The sequence below is a fragment of the Balaenoptera ricei genome, chromosome 13, assembly GCF_028023285.1.
Source record: "Balaenoptera ricei isolate mBalRic1 chromosome 13, mBalRic1.hap2, whole genome shotgun sequence".
NCBI classification, from domain to species: Eukaryota; Metazoa; Chordata; class Mammalia; order Artiodactyla; family Balaenopteridae; genus Balaenoptera; species Balaenoptera ricei.
The window spans coordinates 5,184,835-5,210,715 of NC_082651.1; the positions used below are offsets into that span (position 1 = coordinate 5,184,835).

General features: G+C 38.4%; 1 protein-coding gene across 6 annotated transcripts in view; it reads right to left on the reverse strand.

Moving 5' to 3' along the window:
• Nucleotides 1–25,881, reverse strand: part of TMEM182 (transmembrane protein 182) — a 390,758-nt gene that overhangs the window by 363,681 nt on the left and 1,196 nt on the right. For 2 of the 6 annotated variants that reach the window (XR_009506441.1, XR_009506440.1), the window contains exons 1-3: nucleotides 11,453–11,812; nucleotides 11,115–11,214; nucleotides 9,371–9,469 (exon numbers count right to left, since the gene is read on the reverse strand). Coding sequence is in view for 4 of the 6 variants with exons in the window: in XM_059942707.1 (XP_059798690.1) it covers nucleotides 9,371–9,469; nucleotides 11,115–11,214; nucleotides 11,453–11,584 (331 nt within the window). In the remaining 2 variants the exon portion in view is untranslated. Of the gene's footprint in view, nucleotides 1–9,370; nucleotides 9,470–11,114; nucleotides 11,215–11,452; nucleotides 11,813–25,881 lie in introns of those variants that run through there. The other 4 variants (XM_059942707.1, XM_059942706.1, XM_059942708.1 and 1 more) reach the window with 4 other exon arrangements.

Sequence of the window (25,881 nt, forward strand, 5' to 3'; positions counted from 1 at the left end):
TGTTTGGTATGATGTTAACTGTTTTTTGTTTGTTTGTTTGTTTTTATTTATTGATTGATTGATTGATGGCTGTGTTGGGTCTTCATTTCTGTGCGAGAGCTTTCTCTAGTTGTGGCAAGTGGGAGCCACTCTTCATCGCGGTGCACGGGCCTCTCACCGTCACGGCCCCTCTTGTTGCGGAGCACAGGCTCCAGACGCGCAGGCTCAGTAACTGTGGCTCACGGGCCCAGCCGCTCCGCGGCATGTGGGATCCTCCCACACCAGGGCTCGAACCTGCGTCCCCTGCATCGGCAGGCAGATTCTCAACCGCTGCGCCACCAGGGAAGCCCTAATATCATTGTTAATGGTGAGAAACTTGAAGCTTTCCCACTAACATCAGAAATAAGACAAGGATGTCGCCTCTCACCACTCCTTTTCAACCACACTGGAAATCTTAATTATGCAATTAGATAAGAAAAAGAAATAAAAGTTATATATATTGAGAAGGAAGAAATAAAGCTGTTTTTGTCTGTAGATGACATGATCATCTAGGAAGAAAATCTGAAAGAATCCATTAAAGACTCCTGGAACTAATGAGTTATTATAACAAGGTTGCAGGACACAAGGGTAATATAGAAAAGGCAATCGATTTCCTCTATACCAGCAATAAACAAGTGGAACTTGAAATTAAAAACAAATGCCATTTACATTAGAGCCCCCTAAAAGAAATATTTAGGTATAAATCTAACAAAATATGTACAAGATTTATATGAGGAAAACTACAAATCTCATAAACAAAATCAAAGAATTAAATAAATGGAGAGATGTTCCACGTCCAGAGTAGTAAGACTTAATATTGTCAAGCTGTCAGTTCTTCTTAACTTGATCTATACATTCAATGCAATTCCAATAAAAATTCCAGCAAGTTATTTTGTAGATATAAACAAACTGATTCTAAAATTTATACGGAGAAGCAAATGACCCAGAATAGCTAATACAATATTGAAGAAAATCCAAGTTGGAGGACTGGTACTACCTGTCTTAAAGACTTACCATAAAGCTAGCGTGGGGCTTCCCTGATGGCGCAGTGGTTGAGAATCTGCCTGCCAATGCAGGGGACACGGGTTCGAGCCCTGGTCTGGGAGGATCCCACATGCCGCGGAGCAACTAGGCCCGTGAGCCACAATTGCTGAGCCTGCGCGTCTGGAGCCTGTGCTCCGCAACAAGAGAGGCCGCGATAGTGAGAGGTCCACGCACCGCGATGAAGAGTGGCCCCCATTTGCCACAACTAGAGAAAGCCCTCGCACAGAAACGAAGACCCAACACAGCCGTAGATAAATAAATAAAATTAAAAAAAAAAAAAGCTAGCGTAATCAAGATAGTGTGGTATTGGCAAAAGAGCAGACATATATAGATCAATGGCACAGAACAGAGAGCCTAGAAATAGACCCACAAAAATATAAACAACTGATATTTGACAAAGGAGCAAAGACAATAAAATGGAGCAAAGAAAATTCTGCTGAAACAAGTGGACATCGGCGTGCAAAAAAAAAGAAACTAGATACAGACCTTACACTCTTCACAAAAATTAACTAAAAATGGATCGTAGCCTTAACAGTAAGATGTAAAACTATAAAATCCTTAAAAAACAATATAAGGAAAACCTTGGGTATGATGATGGCGTTTTAGACACAACACCAAAGGAACAATCCATGAAAGAAATAATTGATAAGCTGGACCTCATTAAAATTAAAAACTTCTGCTCTGCAAGAGACAATGTCAAGAGAATGAAAAGACAAGCTATAGCCTGGAAGAAAATATTTGCAAAAGACACATCTGATAAAACACTGATCCAAAGTATACAAGGAACTATTAAAACTCAACAATAAGAAAACAAACAACTCAATTTTTAAAAAATGGTCCAAAGACCTTACTTAACAGACACCTCACATAATAGAGCTCGTATCTCCCCTGCCTCTGCTACCCCAGGCCCCTTACTTTCCAGCCTCTTTCCATGTTTTATGTTTCTTCGGGCACTTGTCATTTTCCAATGTACTATATAATTGGCTTATTTTATGTTGCTTTGTCTGCCTCCCCTCACTAGAATGGCAGCTCCATAAGGGCAGGGAATAGCACACCATCCCTCCCACAACAATCATCTGGCCCCAAATGTCAGCATGCTGAGGCTGAGAAACCCTGGTCTAAGCACCAGGAGGTGCCCTATCATTAGAGGGGATTTCTACTTCTGAGTGTGGCTGACAGCTCCACAGATGTTACCAGAAGCTTCTGTCAAGGCTGCAGCCTGTCCTCTGTGAAGGGAAGCAGACCCACATTGTTGTAAATAACCAGTCTTGTTTATAGAAAGCAACTGTCCCCATTATTGGAGGGAATGACATAAACTGCCAACCAATCCTTAGATGCCCGAGACTAAATTGTAGAGAACGCAAAACAGCACTCTCTGAAAAAGTGATTTTTAATGACAGCTTTGATGCTGGGCCCTGGAACTGAAAAGCCAATGTTACCCTCAGGAGCTGCAGCCTGTGAAGCCTGAGCGAGTTGCCCTGTGGGCAGCACTTTAACCTGAACGAACACAAGAGAGCCCACACTGGGGCCACAGATGAAAAGTCAGCAGGAAACCAGGAAGTACAGCCCCCCGGTAATATCGCTCTGTGTCTGTCGTCATGGCTGCATGATCCCAAATGTCTGAATGAACAGTAGGAAATTAAGTGAATGTTAAGGTATTTCCAAATATCTAGGTACTTGACATTTGTGACAAAAAAAAAAAAAAAAGACGAATTGTATTTTCCATTAAACTTTGCAGAGTATGCTTTTTTTTTCTACACAACTAAGGCAGAGCAGAAGTATTTAAAACTATTTGGTGAATTTACAACAATGTCCAGAATCACCACATACGAACACAAAAAAATTGCTACATAAGATCCAGCTACACTAGCATAATTGATTTGTAAGTAGAGTTGGGACGTGGGGATCCCTATGTGATTAGATTGCTATGACATGTTGATGTGTCTCCTCAATTATTTAAGAATTTATATTAACTCTTGACTCAAATCTTAATTCATTTACTTGCTGTTTAAAGCTGTGGTGTATAAGGGCATTCATTTTTATGGTTTATCTTGTCTTGTAGCGTGAAGCACGGGATTGTTTTGTGAGGACCTGGTGCTCTCTGCAAGGCTGTGCTCTTTTGGTTGCTATTCCAAGTCCCAGTGTCAGCTAATTGCAAAGGACACCCAGTGTGAGGTGTCACGTTCCTTTCATCGTGCTGCTCTGCCCCCCTTTAGGAGAATGGCTGCCTTCTGACCTCTCCTGGGAGAAGAGGAGGAGGAAGCCTGCGGTAGGGCTTGGCTCTCAGGAGGATTAGGTGACAGAATGCACAGGAAAATGGAGGGGAAAGGCATTGCCACGAAGAGAGAGCAGGGCCCTCAGGCTCCACCCAAGGGGACGGGCCGTGCACAGAAGTGGGACACAGAGCACAAGGTCTGGAAGTCTCAGGCCAAACCAGCAGGGCCTGTGGGTTTATATTTCAAAGGAGCTGACTTTATGGGCCTCTTTATGGGTCCTTGGTGGGGAGGGAGCTACCAGGAGCCACCAGAACTTCTTCATTATCAGCATGTTATCCAATTCCTTTTTGCCCCCTTCTCGTTCTCATTCACTCTACACCTGCACTGAGGACCACCACGTCTTTCCCAAGACTCTCACCTGTGTAGGCGCCTCTGACAACACACCAGTCTGCCCATTGGCTTGCTTCTCAATACCACTTCCTCCTCCTCCTTTCTGGACTGTCCTCGCTTCTTTCCTTCTCCTACGTATAACTGATATTTTACCATCTCCTTTCCTATGACATTTTTTCTTGAAGATTATATCTGATATCAAAAACCATGTCTGCAATTCCTGATCATTATCAGTTGTGCTAATTAATGTCTTTTAAATTAATCGTCAGTTCTGCACATCAAGCTCCTTGTTGAATTATTTCAAACTGGTATTCCACCATCAACCCAAATTTACTGTGTCTAAATCCAAACTAAATCCCCATCCTCCACTTCAAAACATGCCACCTCCTCCTGATTCTCATATTTCTATCCTCCCTACCAAATTTTCTTGAAATAATTCACAGTTCAGTGCTGGTTGGCAAGCAATTTGGTACCTTGGCACAATAACGATAATGCAATTTTATTCCTATCTTTTGATTCACCACCATTCACATTTATGAAAACATAATCCGAAGAACCAAAACAAATTATGACAAATATAACACACATAAAATCATATTTAATGTGGAGGTGGCAACTAGCATTTAAAATCTGAGAAACTATTAGGCACAAATATGGAGACATATGTGCTGACGTAAAAATAGAAAAGTGAGATATACATTTGCATTTATAATGATTAAAACAATGTACAATATGCACGTAAAAAAAGACTGGAAAGAAATACCCTAAAATAACATTTATTGTCTGGAGGAAAGTGACCATATTACCTTGATTGTATGTTGTTTAAACTGAATTGCATCTTGTTCAAAAAGCAATTTCTTCATCGTCCTAGATTCCTCCAGCTTTCTTTTGTTTGGCTACCAAGTTTTACATTTAACTCTTTAAATATCATTTCTATCCATCACTCCCTTTTCACCTTTGCTGCCTCACCCTTGTCCTGCCCTGATAACTTCCAGGCAGGATTACGATGCTGGTCCCCTGAGGAGGCTCCTCTGGGTTGATCCATCAACACTCCCAGCCCTTCTCCTCCTCTGCCACAGAGGCTAGAAAGCAAACAACTCCACATCCCAGCCCAGCAAGGCCCTGTGACACAGTTCCAATGAAGAAAGCATTGGCAGAAATCTACGGGAGAATTCTAGGGACATGTCTGCTCTTCTGAAGATGGAAGAACATGACAGGGGCTATCCACCTGCCAAGGATGGTGGAAGAAAAGGTTGAAAGGGCCTGGGTCCCTGACAACATCATTATAGCAGCTGCTTCTGAACTTCTTATTGTGGGAGAAAAATAGCCCTTATGTTTTAGTTGCTGTTTGTTTTCTGCTACTTCCAGCTTGATGTGCTGCTGACTAATATCTTGCCTAGCTGCTTTCCTGCTTCTAGTCTTACATCATTCACATCACCCTATAATTTTTATGAGTGAAGGATGAACAGACCAGAAAAGAAAAGTAAATAAATAAATATTGACAATAAAAGTAAAGGACAGTTGACACGTGAAAACAATGTTGAAGACCTAAAAAATTATAAAAAGTATGAAAAAAAAAATTAAGAGTAACCACAGTCCATTTAGTAAAGGTTTAAAAAATTCCTACACACATTATTAGTTACTCAGGGCATCAGTATCAGCACCAGAGTACAGCACAGTTAGTGGAGACTCTCAAGAAATATTAATTCTACAAAAATATTCAGTCTACAGTGGATACAATGGTGAGTCAAACATAAAAGGCGTCATAGCAGTGGAGCTTAGAGTTGAATCAGGAAGGAATACGTGAACAAAATAATTATGCAAGTAAATGATTAAAATCTGTGCTACAAATTATCAAATTAAAGCATGGTTTTTATAAAGGAGAACCTGGTCTAGTCCAAGTATTAGTGGGGATGGGGGACCAGGCGCTACACTAAGCTCTGGTGATATAAATTTGAGTAGGTTACATTCTGTGCCTTTGGGGAGTTGGAATAAATAATTAAGAAGCCCAGTAAACAAACAACTACAGTTAAGTACAAGGAGCACTCTGATGGGTGTGATCAAAGGCTATGGGGACACCAAAAAGAAATGACTGATTCACTCAAGGATTGAGTTACCTTGAAAATTAATCTACATTCAGTACATCATCACCAAATGTTACCAAATTAATGAACTATGACTGAATTTAAGCATGAAACAAACCAGAAAATCTAAATTCTGACATATCAAAAGGTAATGAAATTGTTTAATGGATTTTGAAGCACAGTCCTAGCTCAGAAAATAATTCTGAGAATTAGATCACCCCCTCTAAGCTTGGTCAACCATCCAAATGACTAGATTTGAACCATGATTGTATGCATCTGAGATTAAGACAAAAATAAAGGAAACAATGAATTAGACCAGACTGTATACACAAGTCAGGATCAGACAGAAAGGCAGAAAAAGCCAACATAAGTTTACTCTGTTCTTTTATTGAGATCCAACTAAAAGACTTATACTTAAAAGATTTAATACTAAGAACTAAAATCAGCCTTTTCATTCACTGTAGTTTATAAGATTATCAATAAACACCCAGAGACTTGGACCTTACATTAGTTCTGCCAGTGATCAGCTGTGTGAAGACAGAATCACATGGCTTCTCTGAGTCTCAGCCTCCTTATCATGAAAAAGAATAATTTCATCAGTAATATCCAATAATTCTAAAATAGACTTTCCAGAAAAACCATCCACCACTGTATCATTTTCACTGATTTCAAATATTGGCTAACTGTAACTGTAAAAAATCAGGAGAATACAAAGACATTTTACCAATAATTTGCCAGGCCACGATACATCAGATTTCACAAACAATACTTTGAATTTTCCTAAGATAAGCTGGCAAATGTATGATGCCTGATAATTAAGAAGCTATGAAGCCAAAGAGTAGTTCTGGAGTCTAGTGAAGTCTATGTGGCCTCATTAACCAGGAAGCACACACTTTCAACCAGGTGGAATCTTTTTGATGAAATCTATGTCCTTCTCTTGGATAAAGGAAACAATAAAATAATCACCCAAATATAATGCCACATATCATTGTACAGTATTATGAAGATAAATGAAACTTGCATATAGTATTTCTGCTGTAGGACATACCTCTTCCCACCTCAGTCATTTTTACTTAGAGTGTCTGATAAAGTTGCTTAAAGTGAATAAGGAGTTACAATATGTGTGCCAAAGAGGAGTTTGACAATTTAAACAAAATGGAATACAGTTTTGTCACTAGATTCAAAAAATGACACAGTAATTATATGTAATGCCACATAATAATCCTAATGTAATTGCAGTGTAATTTTTCTGACATGCATTTACTATCCTTCTCCATTGTAATTATTATGCACAGATAACGTTACCTTGTTTTTCAAGTTCTCCACTATCTCCTTGAGGTGCAAACTTTTCAAATATGTAGATTCATTTTTAAATATATGGTACTTACAATACCTATCTTATCACAGGACCTCAACATATGAGTATCAACAACAGCAATACTAATATTTATGCAAATACCTAATGTTCCAGAAAGAATGACAAGGAAGGGGTACCATTTTCATAATTTTTTGTAATGTAACTTTTTTGTAACTTTTTGTAGTATATGATTAAATGGTTTGGGACTTCCCTGGTGGCGCAGTGGTTAAGAATCCGCCTGCTAATGCAAGGGACACGGGTTCGAGCCCTGGTCTGGGAAGATCCCACATGCTGCGGAGCAACTAAGCCCGTGAGCCACAACTACTGAGCCTGTGCTCTAGAGCCCGTGTGCCACAACTACTGAGCCTGCGCTCTAGAGCCTGCGAGCCACAACTACTGAGCCCACGTGCCACAACTACTGAAGCCCGCGCACCTAGAGCCCGTGCTCTGCAACAAGAGAAGCCACTGCAGTGAGAAGCCCGCACACTGCAACAAAGAGCAGCCCCCGCTCGCCACACTAGAGACAGCCCGGGTGCAGCAACGAAGACGCAATGCAGCCAAAAATAAAATAAATAAATAAATAAATAAATAAATATTTTTAAAAAATGGTTTATCCTGCTCTTCCCATGCCATCTGTTCTCTCGTCAGTGAGAGGGTCCGTGTCATCCACGATGTAAGAGGGTCTGGCTAGTGTGAATGAGGTGTCTCATGAGGTTTTCAATGGGAAAAGCATCTCCGCTGCACATGCTTCAAGGCCAACAGCCACAGACCCTCTGAGCACACGCAAGCCTGGTGGACAAGCACAGCTGCGTCCTCACCCCTTTTCCTATCCGGACCCACACCCGCTCCATAAAACGTCATGTTAATGATGTGATATAAGCAGATGCTACAGCTTTGACAAACTCAGAACAAAATTATAATGTGTGGAAATACAAATTTTATATAAAGATGAAAAAATGGATGAATGATGTAAAAATTCATTAAGTTCTGTGATGGTTAATTTTATGTGCCAACTTAGTTAGACTATGGGTGCCCAGTTGCTTGATCAAACAGTAGTCTAGATGCTGCTGTAAAGGTATTTTTTTAGATGTGATGAGCATTTACTATCAGCAGACTATAAGTAAAGTAGATTATCCTCTAGAATGAGGAGGTGGGCCTCATCCAATCAGTTGAAGGACTTAAGAACAAAGACAGGTTTCCTGAAGAAGAAGGAACTCTCCCCAAGATTGCACCACAGATATTCTACCCGAGTTTCCAGCGTTCAGACTCAAGACCACAACATCAAGTCTTATCTGAATCTCCAGCTGCAGGCTTGCTCCAGATTTCAGACTTGCCAGCCTCCACAATAGTATGAGCCAATTCCTTAAAATCTCTCCATCAATCAATCAATCAACCTCAATCTCTCTTTGTATACACACACACACACACACACCCATATATAATCCCCTACTGATTGTCCGGAGAATCCTGACTAATACACATTTATTCAGAATGTTAAATATATTAAGTATCTTCTTTGAAAAACAGATATTTTTTGGCTTTGTTTATGACATTGGTAAATTCTGTACCAACCCTAGTTTTAAGGTTTGGATAAACAATAGTAAAAACTTCATGAAACCAGCTGACAATAAAGTTGACATACTGAGCTTATGTACTTTCTAAAATTAGATTTGTGTACTATATATTGTGTACTTTCTATAGAAACTTAGTTTATATATTTTCTATAGAAAAAATAGTATGAAAACATGAAAGAATTCAGGTAATCATGACTCCTAGTTAATGACATCAGACTCTACTTCTTCTATGGGATATCACACACAGCAAAGTTCAATCATTTTGTAGAAATACAGTAGCATAATCATATTCTTATGTGTAACAACTGCAAAAAAATGTTTTAAAATCAGGGTGTATATTCCAATATTTTCCATTGTAAGACCAGTTTTACATCTTAAGGAGCAGTTCTTCCTGATGTACACCACTACTTTCATATCAGAAAACACACTTTTAAAAAAATTATCTTTATAAGTAGAAAGCAAATTACAATGGCTTTAATTTTAGACCAAAGTTGTATTTTATTAAGATTATAAATGGTGTTTTAAAAATGGCATCTTATTATTTTATACATAACAGACTGGTATCAAAAAACATGTTGAAATTATAAATGTTAAATTATTTTTTAATCGCCCACAGAAATGCTGTGGTGGGCATCTTTCAGAAAGACAGGCCCCTCTCAGAGGCCCTCTGAGGAAAGAGGTACTTACTAACTGCAGAGTCATAGGAGGTCGAGTTGTGCTCTCCTCTCATGAAGGGATATGGCGACAGGTAAGCATGCGTGCAGTTCTTCAATGGTGGCTGATTGGCTAGGAAGGAGAGCAGAACAAAGGTATTTGTTACTGAGAAGCTGAGTGAAGGTTTGTTCCTAACAGAAGAGAAATACAGGATCTGGGGGTACACAAGCAAAATAAAACTATAGGTTAGATCAATAAATTCAGAGAATTATTGAATAAGGGAGGAAACTTCCTTAAAAACCTCATATGGTAAAGCACAGGGGACCTGGAAAGTGGATTCATTTATAACATCTAGCTCATGACCTAATTCAAGGGAGAGAATGCCCTTAATACCACCCTAAAATTGAAAGCACCAGATTTCATTCGTTTTCACAACTATATTCTCCAATTCCTAACATAATGCCTAGCACATAGTAGGTATTCAAAAAATAGTCATTTAAAAATCTAATAAATTTAGATTTAACCTTGATTGGTTCTAATTAATAGAAAATTTCTTCTATATTCTATTTTCAGGGAAAAGGTGTAAATGATAGACCATACAAGTTAATAATTCAAGTACATTTTTAGCATTTGAAGAAACCACAAGAAAGAATTTTAATGTTGTTTGACATCGTGAAGATTTCATCATATACCCTCTAAGGAGTAAAATACTCTTTCCTTCTCTAAGTCTTGGCAAACTCTTCCTCTTGCAAAGTCTGACCTACTCCACTTTACCAAAGTCTAAATAATTTTCATTGGCAGATCACATGCTTATTCTCCTCCCCCAAATGACAATCAGAAACTCTATGAAATATTTCTCTCAAAATGCCATTTCATCATTACTTTGTTCCTTTTACATATGCCATTTACCGTTGACTCGTCTTCTGTGATCTCATATTTTTATGTTATATTCCATGATCTTGACTATTATTTAAATACCATACTTTGATTTATCACAGGAGTATTTTGATAAGAACACTGATAATTTCAACCCACAATAAGTTTGAAGGTAATAAACAGTTCTTTCATTGCTGGATGCAATAAGATAAAGTCTAGCTATTTTCAGTGAATTGATTTTCAAAGATTAACACAACATAGGAAAAGCAGTTCAAAGAATGCATCATATTTTTAAGGAGCTATTCTACTTCAGAAAAGAACTTTAAAGTTTCTATGAGAGAATGGAAACATCAAAAGCAAAGCATTTCTTAATATTGCCCACAAACTTGGTTTAAGCCCAAATAGAGCAAGCTTTCATCTGCCACTGCTGATCACTGTTTTGTTATAAAGAAGATTTTTTTAAACTTTGAAGCTCTTAATATAAAATAATACATCTTTAATTCTGGATTTTTAAACTTGGGGTTTCAAGCCCCCAAAAATAGCCAAAAAAAATAAAAGCATTTATTTGCAACATAGCAATAACAGACACTCGAAAAAAATACTATAGATAATATCTGTTTTGTTTATTAGGGTTGGTATATTTTAAACATGAGCAAGGAAACAGCGGATTATTCAATTTTGCCATAAATATTCAGACTCCAATTTCATGTTAGAAAATAATTATTCCTATAGCCATTTCTACTTAATAAAAAGGAATCACTTTATGAACATTTGAAAGATACCCTATTGAGATTCTACAACTAAGAATCCAATCCTATTTTATAAGTGACATGCACCAAATGAGAAACTGTTCATTTTTATTTTAAAGCCAAGGGGGAAAATAAAGCTGAATTTCACTTACTGTACCAGAACTGCCAGATATTGGAATCATTCTCTTCCACAATCCCATTAAACCAACATCTCCAGAAGAATCCTTCATGGTGGAAAGTGACGTTTTCTATCTGTACAGAACGCAAATGAAGTAACTTGCCATCAACACAAGGAACATAATCTAAATAATTACCTCCAGGAAATTTTTTAAGCAATGTATTTTTTCCCAAATAATGATGATCAGTAGCTTTCTACATATCTCTTCTATGAAGAAATAGACATTCCACTACCATTTTCAGATTTCAAGAGGATACATAAAGCTATCCTCATTACTATCAAGTACAACAATATTGTGAAGAAGAAACGCACATTCTGTTCACCTGAACACTTTCCCACTTCAGTCGCAAGAAGCCAATAATCTGATCCAAAAGCCACCAAAAAGAGTAAAACCCCCAAAGCACCAAAGAGAGCCCCAAAGAAGATGGCAATATTTAGTCTCATTTTCAATTCACTGGTTTCCCTTTAAATAAAATAAGAAAATAAAAAACAGCGAACACCTAGCTCCTCAACAAAAAAGAATAAAGATTTTTGAGTAGGCAGAATCTTCTTGAGAAGTGTCTCTGAGCTCCTGTTTTGGTGGCTTCGCTCTCGCACCCAGCTGGTGAGTTTGTATTGCCTCTGCTCTCCCCTGGAGGGACTCCAGCCCAGCAGCTGAGAATGGCTGACTATTTTAGGATACTGATTGAGGAGCTCTCTCTCTCCCATGGGGATCAAAAAATAACTGACCTTCCCCTGACTGTGGAGGGGGGTATCAGGAGCTGGCCAGAATCATCGTTACTGCTGCTGGGTGATCCACAGAAGTGGAAAGAAGACGGAATGGTATGAAGTCATTGACAGTATTGGCCCAAAGTCTTAAGTGTCTGAACAAGCCCCTCTTAATCCAGAATGACCATTACAAACCCAAAGACACTTACGACTCTCTTTGAAGATATATAAATCGCAGCTATAAAGAACCACAAAGACCTCTCTTGAATATAACTGAAGTTGTAATTAACATCTTAATTCTTTTTGGATATTTTTGGGATATAAAATAATTAGTGGGTTGACTGATCTAACATAACAGTGAGCACAATTCAGGTTTTAACTTATACATTCATAAGTGTATTTAAAAGATCAAGAATATGGTAACAGAAACTACTTAAAGTAGAAAAAAAATACTTTTATGTAGCATACACTATGACATAAAAACAGCACTTTATATAGCAGCTCCCAGATCTTGTACAAGTTATTCCAAATAATCATCTCAAAAGTGGACTAATGAAAAAAAAGTCTCAAAAATATATTATTTTCTGGATTAGGATGAAGGAATATGGTCTACTTTTTGTTTCCTTCATGTTAAATATTCAACCTCCTCAAAATATGGGTCTTACTTGATACCCATACAAGTCACCAAATAGCAGTGAATCTATACTTTCTTCATGTCTAGTCTCTATAGCTCACTTCTTTGTTTTTGTTCCATGTCTAAATATGCCCGAGAGCATTTTTTTAAGTATTTGTGTAATATTTTAAGCTCTGCCTTAATTTCTGCCCCAAACTGCTTCCCTAAAGGTTCCAGTCTTAATCGTATCCTGTCCTCCAAGGCTGTACAGCACGTTTAAACTCTGTCGTATGACAGAGCTTTCTGATATTTTGAAGAAGCAATCATTTCGTGCCTCCCTCAAACCCCACTCCACCCCTTAATATAGGTCTTCATTTTTCTAAGCTAAACATCCCATTCCTTTAAACATCCCTTAGATTGGAACAACTCCAAATCTCCTTGCTGTTCTGATTCTTTGCTACGATTTGCAAGTACTTGATTGAGGTGAGGCATAGCGAATATACCGGGTAGAATCTAACGAAGTTAGTATCACCACCTTTCGTATTTGGATGCTGTGATGAGCAGAGTAATGGGTTCCCAAAGATGTCCACACCCTAATCCTAAATATAATCACGTCATCTGTGAATGTGTTACCTTACATAGCAATATCCTGGATTATACAGGTTGACCCAATCCAATCACATAAATCCTTAAAAGAAAAGTAGAGAAGCTTTCCTGACAGTACTCGGAGAAAGAAACGTGACCACAGAAAAAGGGTCGGAGAGTAGCTGGTTTAAAAATGTAGGAAAGAGACCACACGCCAAGGATTGTGGGCAGCTTCTAGAGGATGGAAGAGGGAATAAAACAGATTCTATCCAAGAGCCTCCAGGAAGGAATGTTGCCCTACCAACACCTTGACTTTGGGGATTTCTGACCTCTGGAACTGCAGGATAGTAAATCTATGTTGTTTTTAAGCCACTAACTTTGTGTTAATTTGTTACATTGCTACCGCAGCAATAGGAAACTAATAAAGATGCTGTTCTATAATTAATACAATATAAGATCAAATTAAGGGGGTTTTTGTGGGGGGGCGGGGGAATGCATCTTCAGGAAGTGCTGAGAACTTGCGAGGGTCCAGGCATTTTATCAGATACGCAGGGCCTGATCTTGAGGAGTTCATGAGCCAGTGAGAAAAAAAGATTCTTTAGAATGAGGTACATAAGGTTGAAATTATAAGCTTCTGGCCGCCCCAGACACATCCTAGGGCTGAGCCACACACCCCCCATCCCAAGATGACTGTGGTTGTGGTTTTGCAGCTTTACTGTAGGTGACAATGTTGTTGTTTGGAGAGGAAGAGGAATCTTTTTAAGACGGTTTTATTTATTTTATTTATATTGTAATGACTTGTAAAAATCTATGCATTAATACTAAATCTTTAACAAACACACATTCACAAATACACACACAAACAACTGGATTTTTAAAATAAGTAGAAAGAGTGTAGGATCTGTTACTGCTACAGTTCATCTCAATTTTGGTTTCTGTCACAAAGAATCATCTTTCTGGATGAGGTCTATCAACTAATATTTTTTCACCATGTTTTGGTGTATCCAAAAAGGTATAAGCATCATTATCAAAATGTATATTTATCAAAGCAGCTACTAATGTAACCAATCTAATTGTTTCCAACCATTCGTTCATTCGTGGGCATCCATTTGAGAAAGATACCATAGACTACTTCCGCCATCATCAAACTGAACTCCTTTAGCTCAATTATCCTCAGTGCTTCTCACAGTGCTTGACACACAAGGGGCACTAAGATAAAAGAAAAATCCATTTGTATTAGGACTCTTGGCTGTGATACAAATACGTAGCTTCCTGAGCTATCCAACTGGTAATCCATCAAGAAGAAATGGCTCTGATCTGGCCTGCTCTTTGTGAAACTTGGAGAAGTGGATTTTAGCATGGTCTGTGCTTCCTCTGTAGATAATCTCAAACCATCTTTTTAAGAATCCATAGTAGACTCTTATTTAGAAATAAAATAGAACTTACCATCCAGGGGTCAAAAAGTATCTTTCTTCTTTAGAAAACTGAACCATTTGTCTACCATTTGAAACTCCTAATTTACCATGATTCCTAAAATGTTCCCAACAATCATTCAGTATCTCTTCCCCAAGTTCTCTAGGCAGCTTAAAAAACTGTCTATACTCCAGGGTGATTGTTAAACAGCTGCTGTGTTCTCATGATCTCTTTACAAATTCAGACGTTGGATCTTTTCCCTTTCAGCCTCTTTTCTAGACCAGGTGATGAGGGGAGACAGACATACCCTAGCACCAACCTCAACTCACAGTAATCCTATAATAGAACAACTCCATTGCTACCATACATGCCCACTCCTTTGGTGAATACTGAATCTGTTTTACGCTGATATGATTGTCATAGTGAATCTGCAAGGGCACAAGCATAAGTAAGCATGGTGTCTCAGGTTCAATCCTGTGGGAGACCTTGATGGTCAGAAATGTAAATGGAGGTGCATAATAATAACTAATACTCATGAGCATCTACTGTGTGGCAGACACCATCCCAAGCATATTAGATGCCTTGAGTACAAGTAAGTCTTCAGTAGGTAGAATATGAAATAATCCATGTCTTGGGTGGGAATTTCAGCATCTAAAGGTCTTTTTGGTAGGAGTTAAAGATGTTCCTGGTCTCATGTAGAAGGCCAGAGGTAAGCAAAGAGAGCTCTGCATGGGGTCCCACTGCCAAAGGCAATTCACAATAATTTACAATAATTTGTTTATAACTTTCAGTCTGTCCTCTGGGTCCCTGAGGCTACTCGAGAAGGCAACGTGGCTGACTGGGGACCAGGAAATGACCCTCCAGGATCTGGTGAACCTGGGACAAGAACAGGAACTGCAGGGACCAGCTCTCATTCCCACGTTCTCCTTTGTTACTTGGTATTTCAGAACGAGTATTTCATTGAATTAAGAAGAGGGGGACTTCCTTTCACAGATGACTGATATTGGGCAAACGGTTCAACTCTCTGAGTCTCTGAGTTTTTTTTAATACGGAAAATGGGAACAACGCTGCAGAAGATGATTGGGGGTATCAAGTAAGAGGACGTGCATCAAAGGAGCTGGTGCATCACACACATTAGGCTTCTCTTCTATCCTGCCTTTAGCTGGGGATCATTCTTGACGAAAAAGAAATATTTTTAAAACGAAAATAAAATAAAACTCCCTATGCTAGCATCCCAGATCTGACTCAGGTTTATTTCAACAGGCTAACTTCTCACCAAGCGCTCCCAGCCCTCCTCACACCCATACACACCATCCTCCCTCCTAAGTCACCAGCAGTTCCCCAAATCTCTGCCTATTCTGCTCCCCACGGATGAGAAGTCCCTTCTCTTCCTCCTAGCTGATGAACTCTTCATTAATCCATTCCACAAACATTTACCATCATGCTACTGTGTGCAACATGTTCTTCTAAGTGTTGAGTTACCATCAGCACTCTCCAAGGAGACTGTATTATACAACCTATACCACTTTCCCATATACGTAACTACACTCCTGCTCTTCTAGACAGTTTTGAATTCCTGTGTCTTGAAAAAAACTGGGTCAAGAAATTTTGTTCAATGAATAAATTAATAATGAATGAACAAATGTCCCATGGACAATCTGCCCCATTATCCTTCAAGATGTTACTGGGGACACAGGTCCCAATATCTACAGTGTCCCATTATGAAGACCAGGAGGAAATTTGTGGACGCTAAAAAATGTTGTGTTTCCACAGAGCACTACTGTTATTTTTCATCTTACAGACATTATACTTGATTCATTTGACAAATGCGTATCACTTGCCTGTTCTAAGACAGAGTGCTGTGTCCTCGAACCGTGACAGTGAATAAAATGTGCTCTCTACCCTCAACGAGCTTAATTCTCATGGCACTGAGAGTACTTTTCTTCGTTTTGGTACCTGGAAAGCTCGGAGGCAAATGTGCAAAAGGTGATGTCCCAGCTTCCTGCTTCCCTCCCCCACCCCGACTTCCTTAGTTTCCTTTCTGCGTGCCCCTGACTTTCTCTCTCTCTCACACATATTTTTAATCTAGTATTTTGTATGTGTTTATATAAGCAGCTTCAAATACTTTTGAGAACAACATAAAGACTAAACAGTGAAGCAAACAAACATAGACACTTTGTGAAATCAGATATGAGAAGTCACGATGTTTGGGTTGTGTTTTTCCATTCTGAAAGATCCTTGAATTCTCTGTTCATCCCTGCCTTTTTTCCCCTCATTCTGATTATTTCTACGGTCATAATTTCACTTGGCAATCCTCCTGACTTCCTGGAAATAGCATCCCTTTTAGAGACTCTTGTCATTGGGAGAAATTATGGCAAAAATGTTTTTAATTTTTCAATCTAAAAAATTTTTAGTCAACCTTTTAAAATCTTGAGGATACAAAGATCATTAGCATTCCAAGGTGGTGTGGTAAATTTTTTTTTTTAACAAATTAAATAAAACTTGACAACCAAAGGCTAGATGACCATAGACAATGGAAGGCTTTGCCTATTTTGATTAAATGTCTTTTTATTTAATTAACTGTGTTTTTTTATCGGTAAATACACTAAAACTTAGCAAAAATCCCAAGCCATGCTTAATTTGTGAGTGATAAGGAGCAAAACATTTTTTTCTAAGGTCATAATTTCTAATCCTGATATTGTAATAGTCTTAATTATCTCAAAATATCTAATGAAACTATCTAAACATTCTCCAAAAAAATTAATTCTGGTTCACTTTAGTTTAAAAAAAATAAAAGAATGGCAATGCTCAACATCCAAAAGTGCTGAACAAATGTGTAAACAAATATAGAAATCAAACTTTCAGAAAACTGGAGTGGTTTTTTGGAGATTTTCGGGTAGATTCTTTTTTGTCTTGGAATAATATATTGCAGATCCACAATACTTATCTGCCATTCCAACATCCAAAATTTCTGAAAACCAAAAGCTTTTGGCAAAGCAAACCTGATTGGCATGAGGGTGCACATAACCTATCGTGTGAATTCTTACATATTTGACTTCACAAGCATGAATGTGTTTGATTACAGGGCTCGCCAGGTTCCACAGGGGTTGTTAAGTAATGTACAGTATATGCATGTTGCTACTTTTTCAAAATCCTCAAAATTCTGAGTTCTAAATACACCTGGCCCTCAAGGTTACATATAAGGTTACATATAAGGGATTGTGGTCCCACAGTCCTAGACACAAGACAATAGACTAAATGATGACCCTAAAATTAATTGTTTCCCTTTGATCACTATTGAAACAGATTTTTCCTGCCCATGAACCATTACTTTACATCTCTGTGACTCTAATGACCTTTGTAAATCTCTGTTTTGTGTTATGGTTCTTGGTTCTTGTGTGTCATCCTCCCTGCTACCTCCCCCATCCAACAATATGACAATAGGACCACAATCTGTAATTTTAAGAGACTATTTTCACAAGTCTTCTCATCCTACACAGAGTACAGGAACAACACATAAACTCTATGGGGGTGATAAGAGGTTCTGTTTTTGTTTACTGCTACATCCCTAACACCTAGCACAACGCTTTATGTAGGTGCTCAGTAAAAACTTAGCTGACCAAGTATCAATCTTATTGAGTTGAATTAAATTGGGTTGAACATTGCCATCTGCTGGCCACAGTAAAAAATTGCATTCCATGGTACACTGGTCCACTGGGATTTTTATATAACGCAAATATTGTAAAGCAAGGATTTGCTATTGGGATTTTTATATCACACAAATACTGTAGTGCAAGGATTTGCTATTTTCACAGGATCTGATGCTGAACAGCCTTAACTAAGATGGTGCCATCAAAGTACCAAGGCCCTGATAAATAGCTTATGCTGAACACAACTGTATCAGGATCCACAGGCTCATTCACTTCATTAATGTGGGCAGTTTACACTCCACTAAACTGAGAGCTACTTACACAAGTAACTCACACAAGGGGAGTTATATTACAAAATTATCTTTCACTTTGAAAAAGGGTCCGATGCCTAGCTCCAAGCTCAATTCCCATAAAGAACTTAGTGCACTTAAGTGCTTTAACTCTTCAAAGGGGCAAAAAACTTGGAACTTATTTTTTTTAAAACCTGCCTTCAATTGCAATCAACACACAAAAAAACATTTCAGAAACAAAACTGGGGACCAAGGGGGAAATTTTCTGATACATGAAAATAGAAATGAAAATTATCTAACCTACAGGAATGTATTATATAAACAAATACACATTTAACGATTATAATTTTGATTTAATTTACTCATCCCTTTGTCTTGTTGTATTTCCTTCTGAGGGTACACGTATATTCCATATACCAGAAGCCTTGTGAATGAAAAGGTTCCCCTCTCTGGTCTCTTGGTTGTCAAAGTGCTTTGCATGAATCTTGCATGCATGACTTGAGTCTTAATCTAGAGAAAGACATTTTTATTTATCCTCGGCTCTGGGGATGTTGCCTTCCCCTTAAATACCTTTGCCACTGGGTCTTTCTTTATTTGTAAAGATGAAGATGGACTTTTACATTTCCATTCCTAAGACTTTTCCAAGAAGGGACTTGTGAAAAGTTCAAATGAGCCGCAGGTCTGTGAGCCAGCTCAGGTCGACCCCAAAGGAAAGACAATCCAATTCATGAGAGAGTGTGGGAGGCAGGGAGAGACACAGCCGTGTGACCTTAGTGCCCCCTAAGGGTCTCGTCGGGGGAGAAGTAGCTGGTGTTGCATTGGTGTGAAATTACAGTCAGAATACAGGCAGAAGGGTCTGACCGCTGCAGGTGATACAGACTTCTCTTCATGTTCTGCTCAGCCAAGTCCCTTAAGTTCTATTTAATTTAATTACACGTGTGGTATAAGGGGTTAAGGGAGGACTTATCAGGATACTCAAATAGCACAAAAGCTAAATAACAAAAAAGACAACAGCGACAAAATAATAACACCCAGCACATACGGAGCACTCACTTTGTCCGGAGCATTATTCTAAGAGCTTTGGGCTTATTAACCCATTTAACCTCCACAATAACCCACTGTGGTAAGTGTTGTGGTTTCCCCCCTTTCATCATCGAGAAAATCAAGGCAACTCTGAATCTCTCTATGGCAGAGTTCGTTATTACGGACTGATTTGTTACTCTTCCCCAAATTCATCTGTTGAATCCCTAACCACCAATGTGATTATAATTGGAATTAGGACCCAGGAGGAGGTAATTCCAGTTAAATGAGGTTGTAAGGGTGAGGCCTTAATGTGTAACCCCAGAACACGGAGATAAAGTCAAGAGTTAGATGCTCTAGGCAGATCTCAGCATCAGTTGTCAAAGAAATACTACAAGGTGAAAAAAGTAATAAGGCTTCCATTTTCATCTGGGAGTTTAGAGAACTGGGAAGAGCATTCTGCCACCTTTTCCACGAGTAAAAGGTGAGACAAACTTCAAATGAATGACTTTCCTTGAACCCATGGGAGAATCAAGTTGGTAAACAATCAACTAACTTGTCTTTCTGAGGAAAACTTGTCTTTCTTCTGTAGGAAGAAAAAGGACCCAAGATTTGGGGAAATGCAGAATGGCAAGCATATAAGTTCCTAAGAATATTCAGCTAAAAAGTTCTAATGCTTTGCATTTCTCTAATAATTAGTGATGTTGACCATCTTTTCATGTGCCTCTTGGCCATCTGTATGGCTCCCTTGGTGAAATGTCTATTTAGGTCTTCTGTCCATTTTTTAACTGTATTGTTTGTTTTTTTGATATTGAGCTCCATGAGCTGTTTGTATATTTTGGAGATTAATCCTTTGTCTGTTGTTTCATTTGCAAATATTTTCTCCCATTCTGAGGGTTGTCTTTTTGTCTTGTTTATGGTTTCCTTTGCTGTGCAAAGGCTTTTCAGTTTAATTAAGTTCAGTTTAATTCAGTTTAATTAATTAAGTTCAGTTTAATTAAGTCCCCTTTTCAGTTTAATTAATTAATTCAGTTTAATTCAGTTTAATTAATATTACTCAGCCATAAAAAGAAACGAAATTGAGTTATTTGTAGTGAGGTGGATGGACGCAGAGTGTGTCATACAGAGTGAACTAAGTCAGAAAGAGAAAAACAAATACCGTATGCTAACGCACATAAATGGAATCTAAAAAAAAAAAATGGTGCTGATGAACCTAGTTGCAGGGCAGGAATAAAGAGGTAGACGTAGAGAATGGACTTGAGGACACAGGGTGGGAGGGTGAAGCTGGGGCGAAGTGAGAGTAGCGTCGACATATATACACTAGCGAATGTAAAATAATTGGCGGGTGGGAAGCAGCAGCGTAGCACAGGGAGATCGGCTCGGTGCTTTGTAATGACCTAGAGAGGTGGGATAAGGAGGATGGGAAGGAGGCTCAAGAGGAAGGGGATATGGAGACATGTGTATGCATATGGCTGATTCGCTTTGTTGTACAACAGAAACTAACACGGTATTGTGAAGCAGTTATACTCCAATAAAGATCTATTTTTAAAAAAAAGGTCTAATGAATCAATACAGGCCAAGTGTGGTCAGCATGAAGACCCTGCAGGTCCCATTAAAGGAGGATTTGATCAGCTTACTTTTTCTCAACAATCCTTGAGATCCTTTCCCATCTTGGTATTGGCTGGGAGAGCAGAAAAGCAGCCACTGCCAAACCACTGACCTCTCTCCCCTAAGGAACAAAAGCCTTAATCTGCATGGGGAAGAGCAACAAAATTGTCACGTTAGGGCACTGGTGGAAACCCTCTGTAGCTGAGTAAGACAAGAGGTTAATAAAACAAGAAAGAAAGGGATAGAGAAAGAAAGGAAGGAAAGAAGGGAGGGAGGAGGAACTTTCTCCCCCTGAGAGAAAAGCAGGAATATGCACAGAGCATGCAGAATAGTAGTGAAACTACTCTGTATGAATCCATAATGGTGGATACAGATCCTGATACATTTGTCCAAACCTACAGAATATGTAACACCAAGAGTGAACCCTAAAGTAAACGATGGACTCTGGTGGATAACTACCAGTCAGTGTAGGTTCACTGACTATAACAAACATACCACTGTGGTGCAGGATGCTGATACTCAGGGAGGCTGTGTTTGTGTGTGTGGATACAGAGGATATATGGGAACTCTCTGTACTTCATGCTCAATTTTTCTGTGAACCTGAAACTGTTCTAAATAATAAAGTCTACTAAAAAGAAAACAACCAAAAAAAAACCTCTGTCCCTAAGAGAGGAACTGGAATATGTGATGCCAGGCCCAGCACTACAGCTGAAAGAGGGATGGGAGCACTTGTGAAGGCTACACCCCCAAGACTCAGGTTCGCAGTGCCCGTTTAAGACAGAGCCTGGCTGAGACACAGTTATCAGAGAATGCTCCCCTCCCCTGCCAGCCACCAACGTGCCAACATGGGTCAAGTACAAAAAACAGTGGAATACACCTAGAACTGTAAGAGAAAGACTGTCTCTGAGGACAGTGCAGAGGGAAGACCCAAAGCAAAGACAGGAGCAGATGTAATGAAAAATGCTCCAGCAAACCAGCCCACACCTCAAACGTAAGGTAGGACTAGAGCAGTGTTTCTTACCTTCGGCACTACGGGCATTAGGTACTGGATAATTCTGTTGTGGAGGGTGGGGTGCTGCCCTGTGAGTTGTAGGATATTCAGCAGTATCTCTAGTCTCTATTCACTAGATGCCAGTAGCACACCCCAAATTCAAAGACGTCCCAGGCAGCGCCAAATGTCCCCAGGAGGCAAAGTCACCCTAGTTGAGAAACACTGCACTAGAGAAAGGTCAAGCCTATGGTGTATGGAGGGCAACCGCGGCAACAACAAACTACAATCTCAGACCACTCTCAACCAGATTAACACACACCCTCACGCTGAAGGACTAGCAGGAGGAAAAGTGTGTGTATATATGTGTAATAGTATAATTTCATTATTACTGCCCTATACCACATGCCAAGCTTTCAACAAAATATTACAGGAATGTGAAAAGCAAGAAAAACCAGTCTGAGTTCTACTTCCAGAATGACAGCCAGGGCAGTTCCACGGATCCATTCCCCAGTGAAACTAGTGTAACTCGTGAAATCTATTTAAAACATCTGACCATTTAAATTCTAAGAAAATTGTCCTAAAAGCAAAGAGCAAATGATGAAACATTTGTTCAAAAAAATCTACATAAATTTTGACAAGAACAGCAAGAGTCCTTGACATTTTAGCCATGGCCCACTCCCTCCTTATCTCACAAAATTTACAAAAAATAGTAATTCACAATAGACTACAGGCCTAAATGTAAGAGCTAAAACCATATAACTCTTAGTAGAAAACACGGGTATAAATATTCATGACCATTAATTAGGCAATGATTTCTTATATATCACAGCAAAAGCACAAGCAATACAAAAATTAGATAAACTGGACATGATCAAAATAAACTTTTGTTCATTAATGGACACTATCAAGTAAGTGAAAAAATAACCCTCAGACTGGGAGAAATATTTGCAAAGTATATATCTGATAAAGGACTCGTATCTAGAATATATAAAGAACTCTTACAACTCAATAATAAAAAGACAAACAACCAGTTAAGAAATGGGCAAAGTGTCTGAACAGACATTTCTTCAAAGAAGATATGCAAATGACCCATAAGCACATGAAAAGGTGCTCAATATTATTGCCCATCAGGGAAATGTAAAACCACAATCATTAGATAGTAAGTGTTGATGAGGATGTGGAGAAATTAGAACACTCATATATTGCCGGTAGGAATACAAAATGGTGCAGGCACTTCAGAAAACAGTTTGACAGTTCCTCCATGTTTAAACGGAAAGTTACCAAATGACCTAGAAGCTCCACTGTGAGAGAAATGAAAACATATCTACACAAAAACTGGTACACAAATGTTCATAGCAGCATTATTCATAATATCCAAAAATTGGAAACAACCCAAATGTCCATCAACTAATGAAGAAATAAATAATATGTGGTGTAACCATACAATGAATGTTATTTAGCATCCATGCTATACCATATGGATGAACTATGAAGTCATTATACTAAGAGAAAAAAAAGTCACAAAGGAACACATATTATATAATTCCATGCATTATGAAATATCCAGAATAAGCAAATATAGAGTCAGAAAGTATATTAGTGGTTACCTAAGCTTTGGAGGGCTGGGGGTTTGGAGGGTTATGCTTAAGATGTGCAGGTTTTCTTTTTGGAGTGATTAAAATATTCGAAAATTGATTTTTGTGATGGTTGCACAATTCTGTAAATATTTTAAAAGTTATTGAATTACACATGTTAAATAGGTTGATTGTGTAGTATGTGAATTATATCTCAGTAATGTTGTTTTAAAAAAAAGAAAGAAAAAACACAGTCTGAAGAGACAAAGCAATCATCATAACCAAACCCAGATATGACACAGATGTCGAAATGATCACACAATGAAATTAAAATAATTATGATAAATATGTTAAAGGTTATGTTGGAAAAGGTAGACAATATTTAAGACCAGATAGGCATCTTCAGCAGAGAGGTGTAAACTGTAAGAAAAAATCAAATGCAAATTCTAGATATCAAAACACAATAACAGAGATGGTGATTGTCTTTGACAATTTCATCAGCAGACTAAACGCAGCCAAGGGAAGAATCAGTGAACTTGAAGACAGTTCAATAGAAATTATCCCAGCTGAAATATGAAAAAAAAAAAAAAAGAGTGAAAGAAAAAAATAAACAGAACACATCATTCAAGGTCCAATGGGTAATAGCATTAGGTCATGCTACTGCATCACTGGAGTCCCAGAAGTACAAGACAGAAAATGGGGCAGAGAAATATTTGAAGAAATATGGCTGAAAATGTTCCTAAATTAGAAACACAGCAAATAACAGATCAAAGAAACTCAGAGAGTATAAAGCAGGATTAATACCAAAATAGAAAAAACACACAAGTAGGCCTATCATATTCAAACTGCTGAACATCAAAGAAAAAGATAAAATCTTAGAGGCAGCCAGAGGAAAAAAAACAAATTACCTACAGAAAAATACAGCAGACGTATCATCAGATAATATACAAGGATGAAAACAATAGAGTGAAATCTTATAAGGACTGAATGAAGAAAAAACCCACATCTCACTCTAGAATTCTATACCCTTTAAAAGTAAAGGAAAAAACAAGCCTAGTCATACAATAAAAACAGGGGGAATTCATTGCCAGCACATAAGATAAGAAATGTTAAAGGAAGTTCTTCAGGAAGAAGGAATGTGATATAGATCAGAAACTTGGTTCTAAACAAAGGAAGTAAAATTGCTCTTCTTCTAGTTTCCTACAGTGGAATCCTGGATTATTGATTTTAGATCTTTTTTCTAACATATGCATTCAATGCTATAAATTTCCAAGTGCCACATTTGTTGCATCTGCCAACTTTGATAAGTTGTATTTTCACTTTCATTTAGTTGAAAATATTTTTTTAAATTTATTTTGAGAGTGTATCTTTGACTATGTGTTATTTAGAACTGTGCTGTTAATCTCCAGATATTTCTGAGTGTTTCAGCTTTCTGTTATCTACTTTAACTCCATTGGGACCTAGTTCTAGTACATTTTTTTGTAGATTCCTTGGTGTTTTCTACATAGATGACCATGTGGTTTATGAATAAGGACAGTTTTATATCTTTCTATCAAATACAGATGTCTTTTATATCTTGTGCTTGCCTACTGCATTCAGCTGGGAAACTGATGAAACTCACTGGGAAGCCACCAGAGGTGGGTGCCTATGGAAATGGCCAGGAAGTTACTTGCTGGGGCACCTGGGAGGTTCCCCTGGAAACCAGCTGGGATGCCCACTGAACTCGCTGCCTGTATGGGTGCCACTGAACCTTGCTGGGGGCTAAGGAACACTAAGTGTCTCACATTCTCACGGCTGCCACACAAAGCACGTTAGTCTGGAAGAGAAGCTCCTTCCCCATGCAGTGTCCCTCAGCACGGTCTATTGACAGAGTTTAACATCATGCCACCTAGCAAAGGAGATAGATATGTTTACAGGGTCCAGCTCCAGGATCACACAGCAGGGCAATAATGCGTGTATTTGGAGCTAATAGCAATAAACTGAAAACTGGCACAGTCCATTCTTTGGTACTCAGCTTCCAAATGCATCCTTCTGTCCACATTTCAATTTTCATAAAACAACTCTATTTTTCCACCTAACAAAAGGAAAAAAGCCTCAACAGTCGTTGCACCCATTCTGGCTCGATACATTACTCCACAATTACTCCTCAAATTCAGTCAGTCTTACTAAATTTTCTGTTACCTAAAGACTAAATTGTAAAGTTAGGCTCCAACTGCTTGTATGTAAAATTACACTTGGAAGAAGACAGAAGAAGATTAGCATACGCGAACACCCACATGTATAACAGAG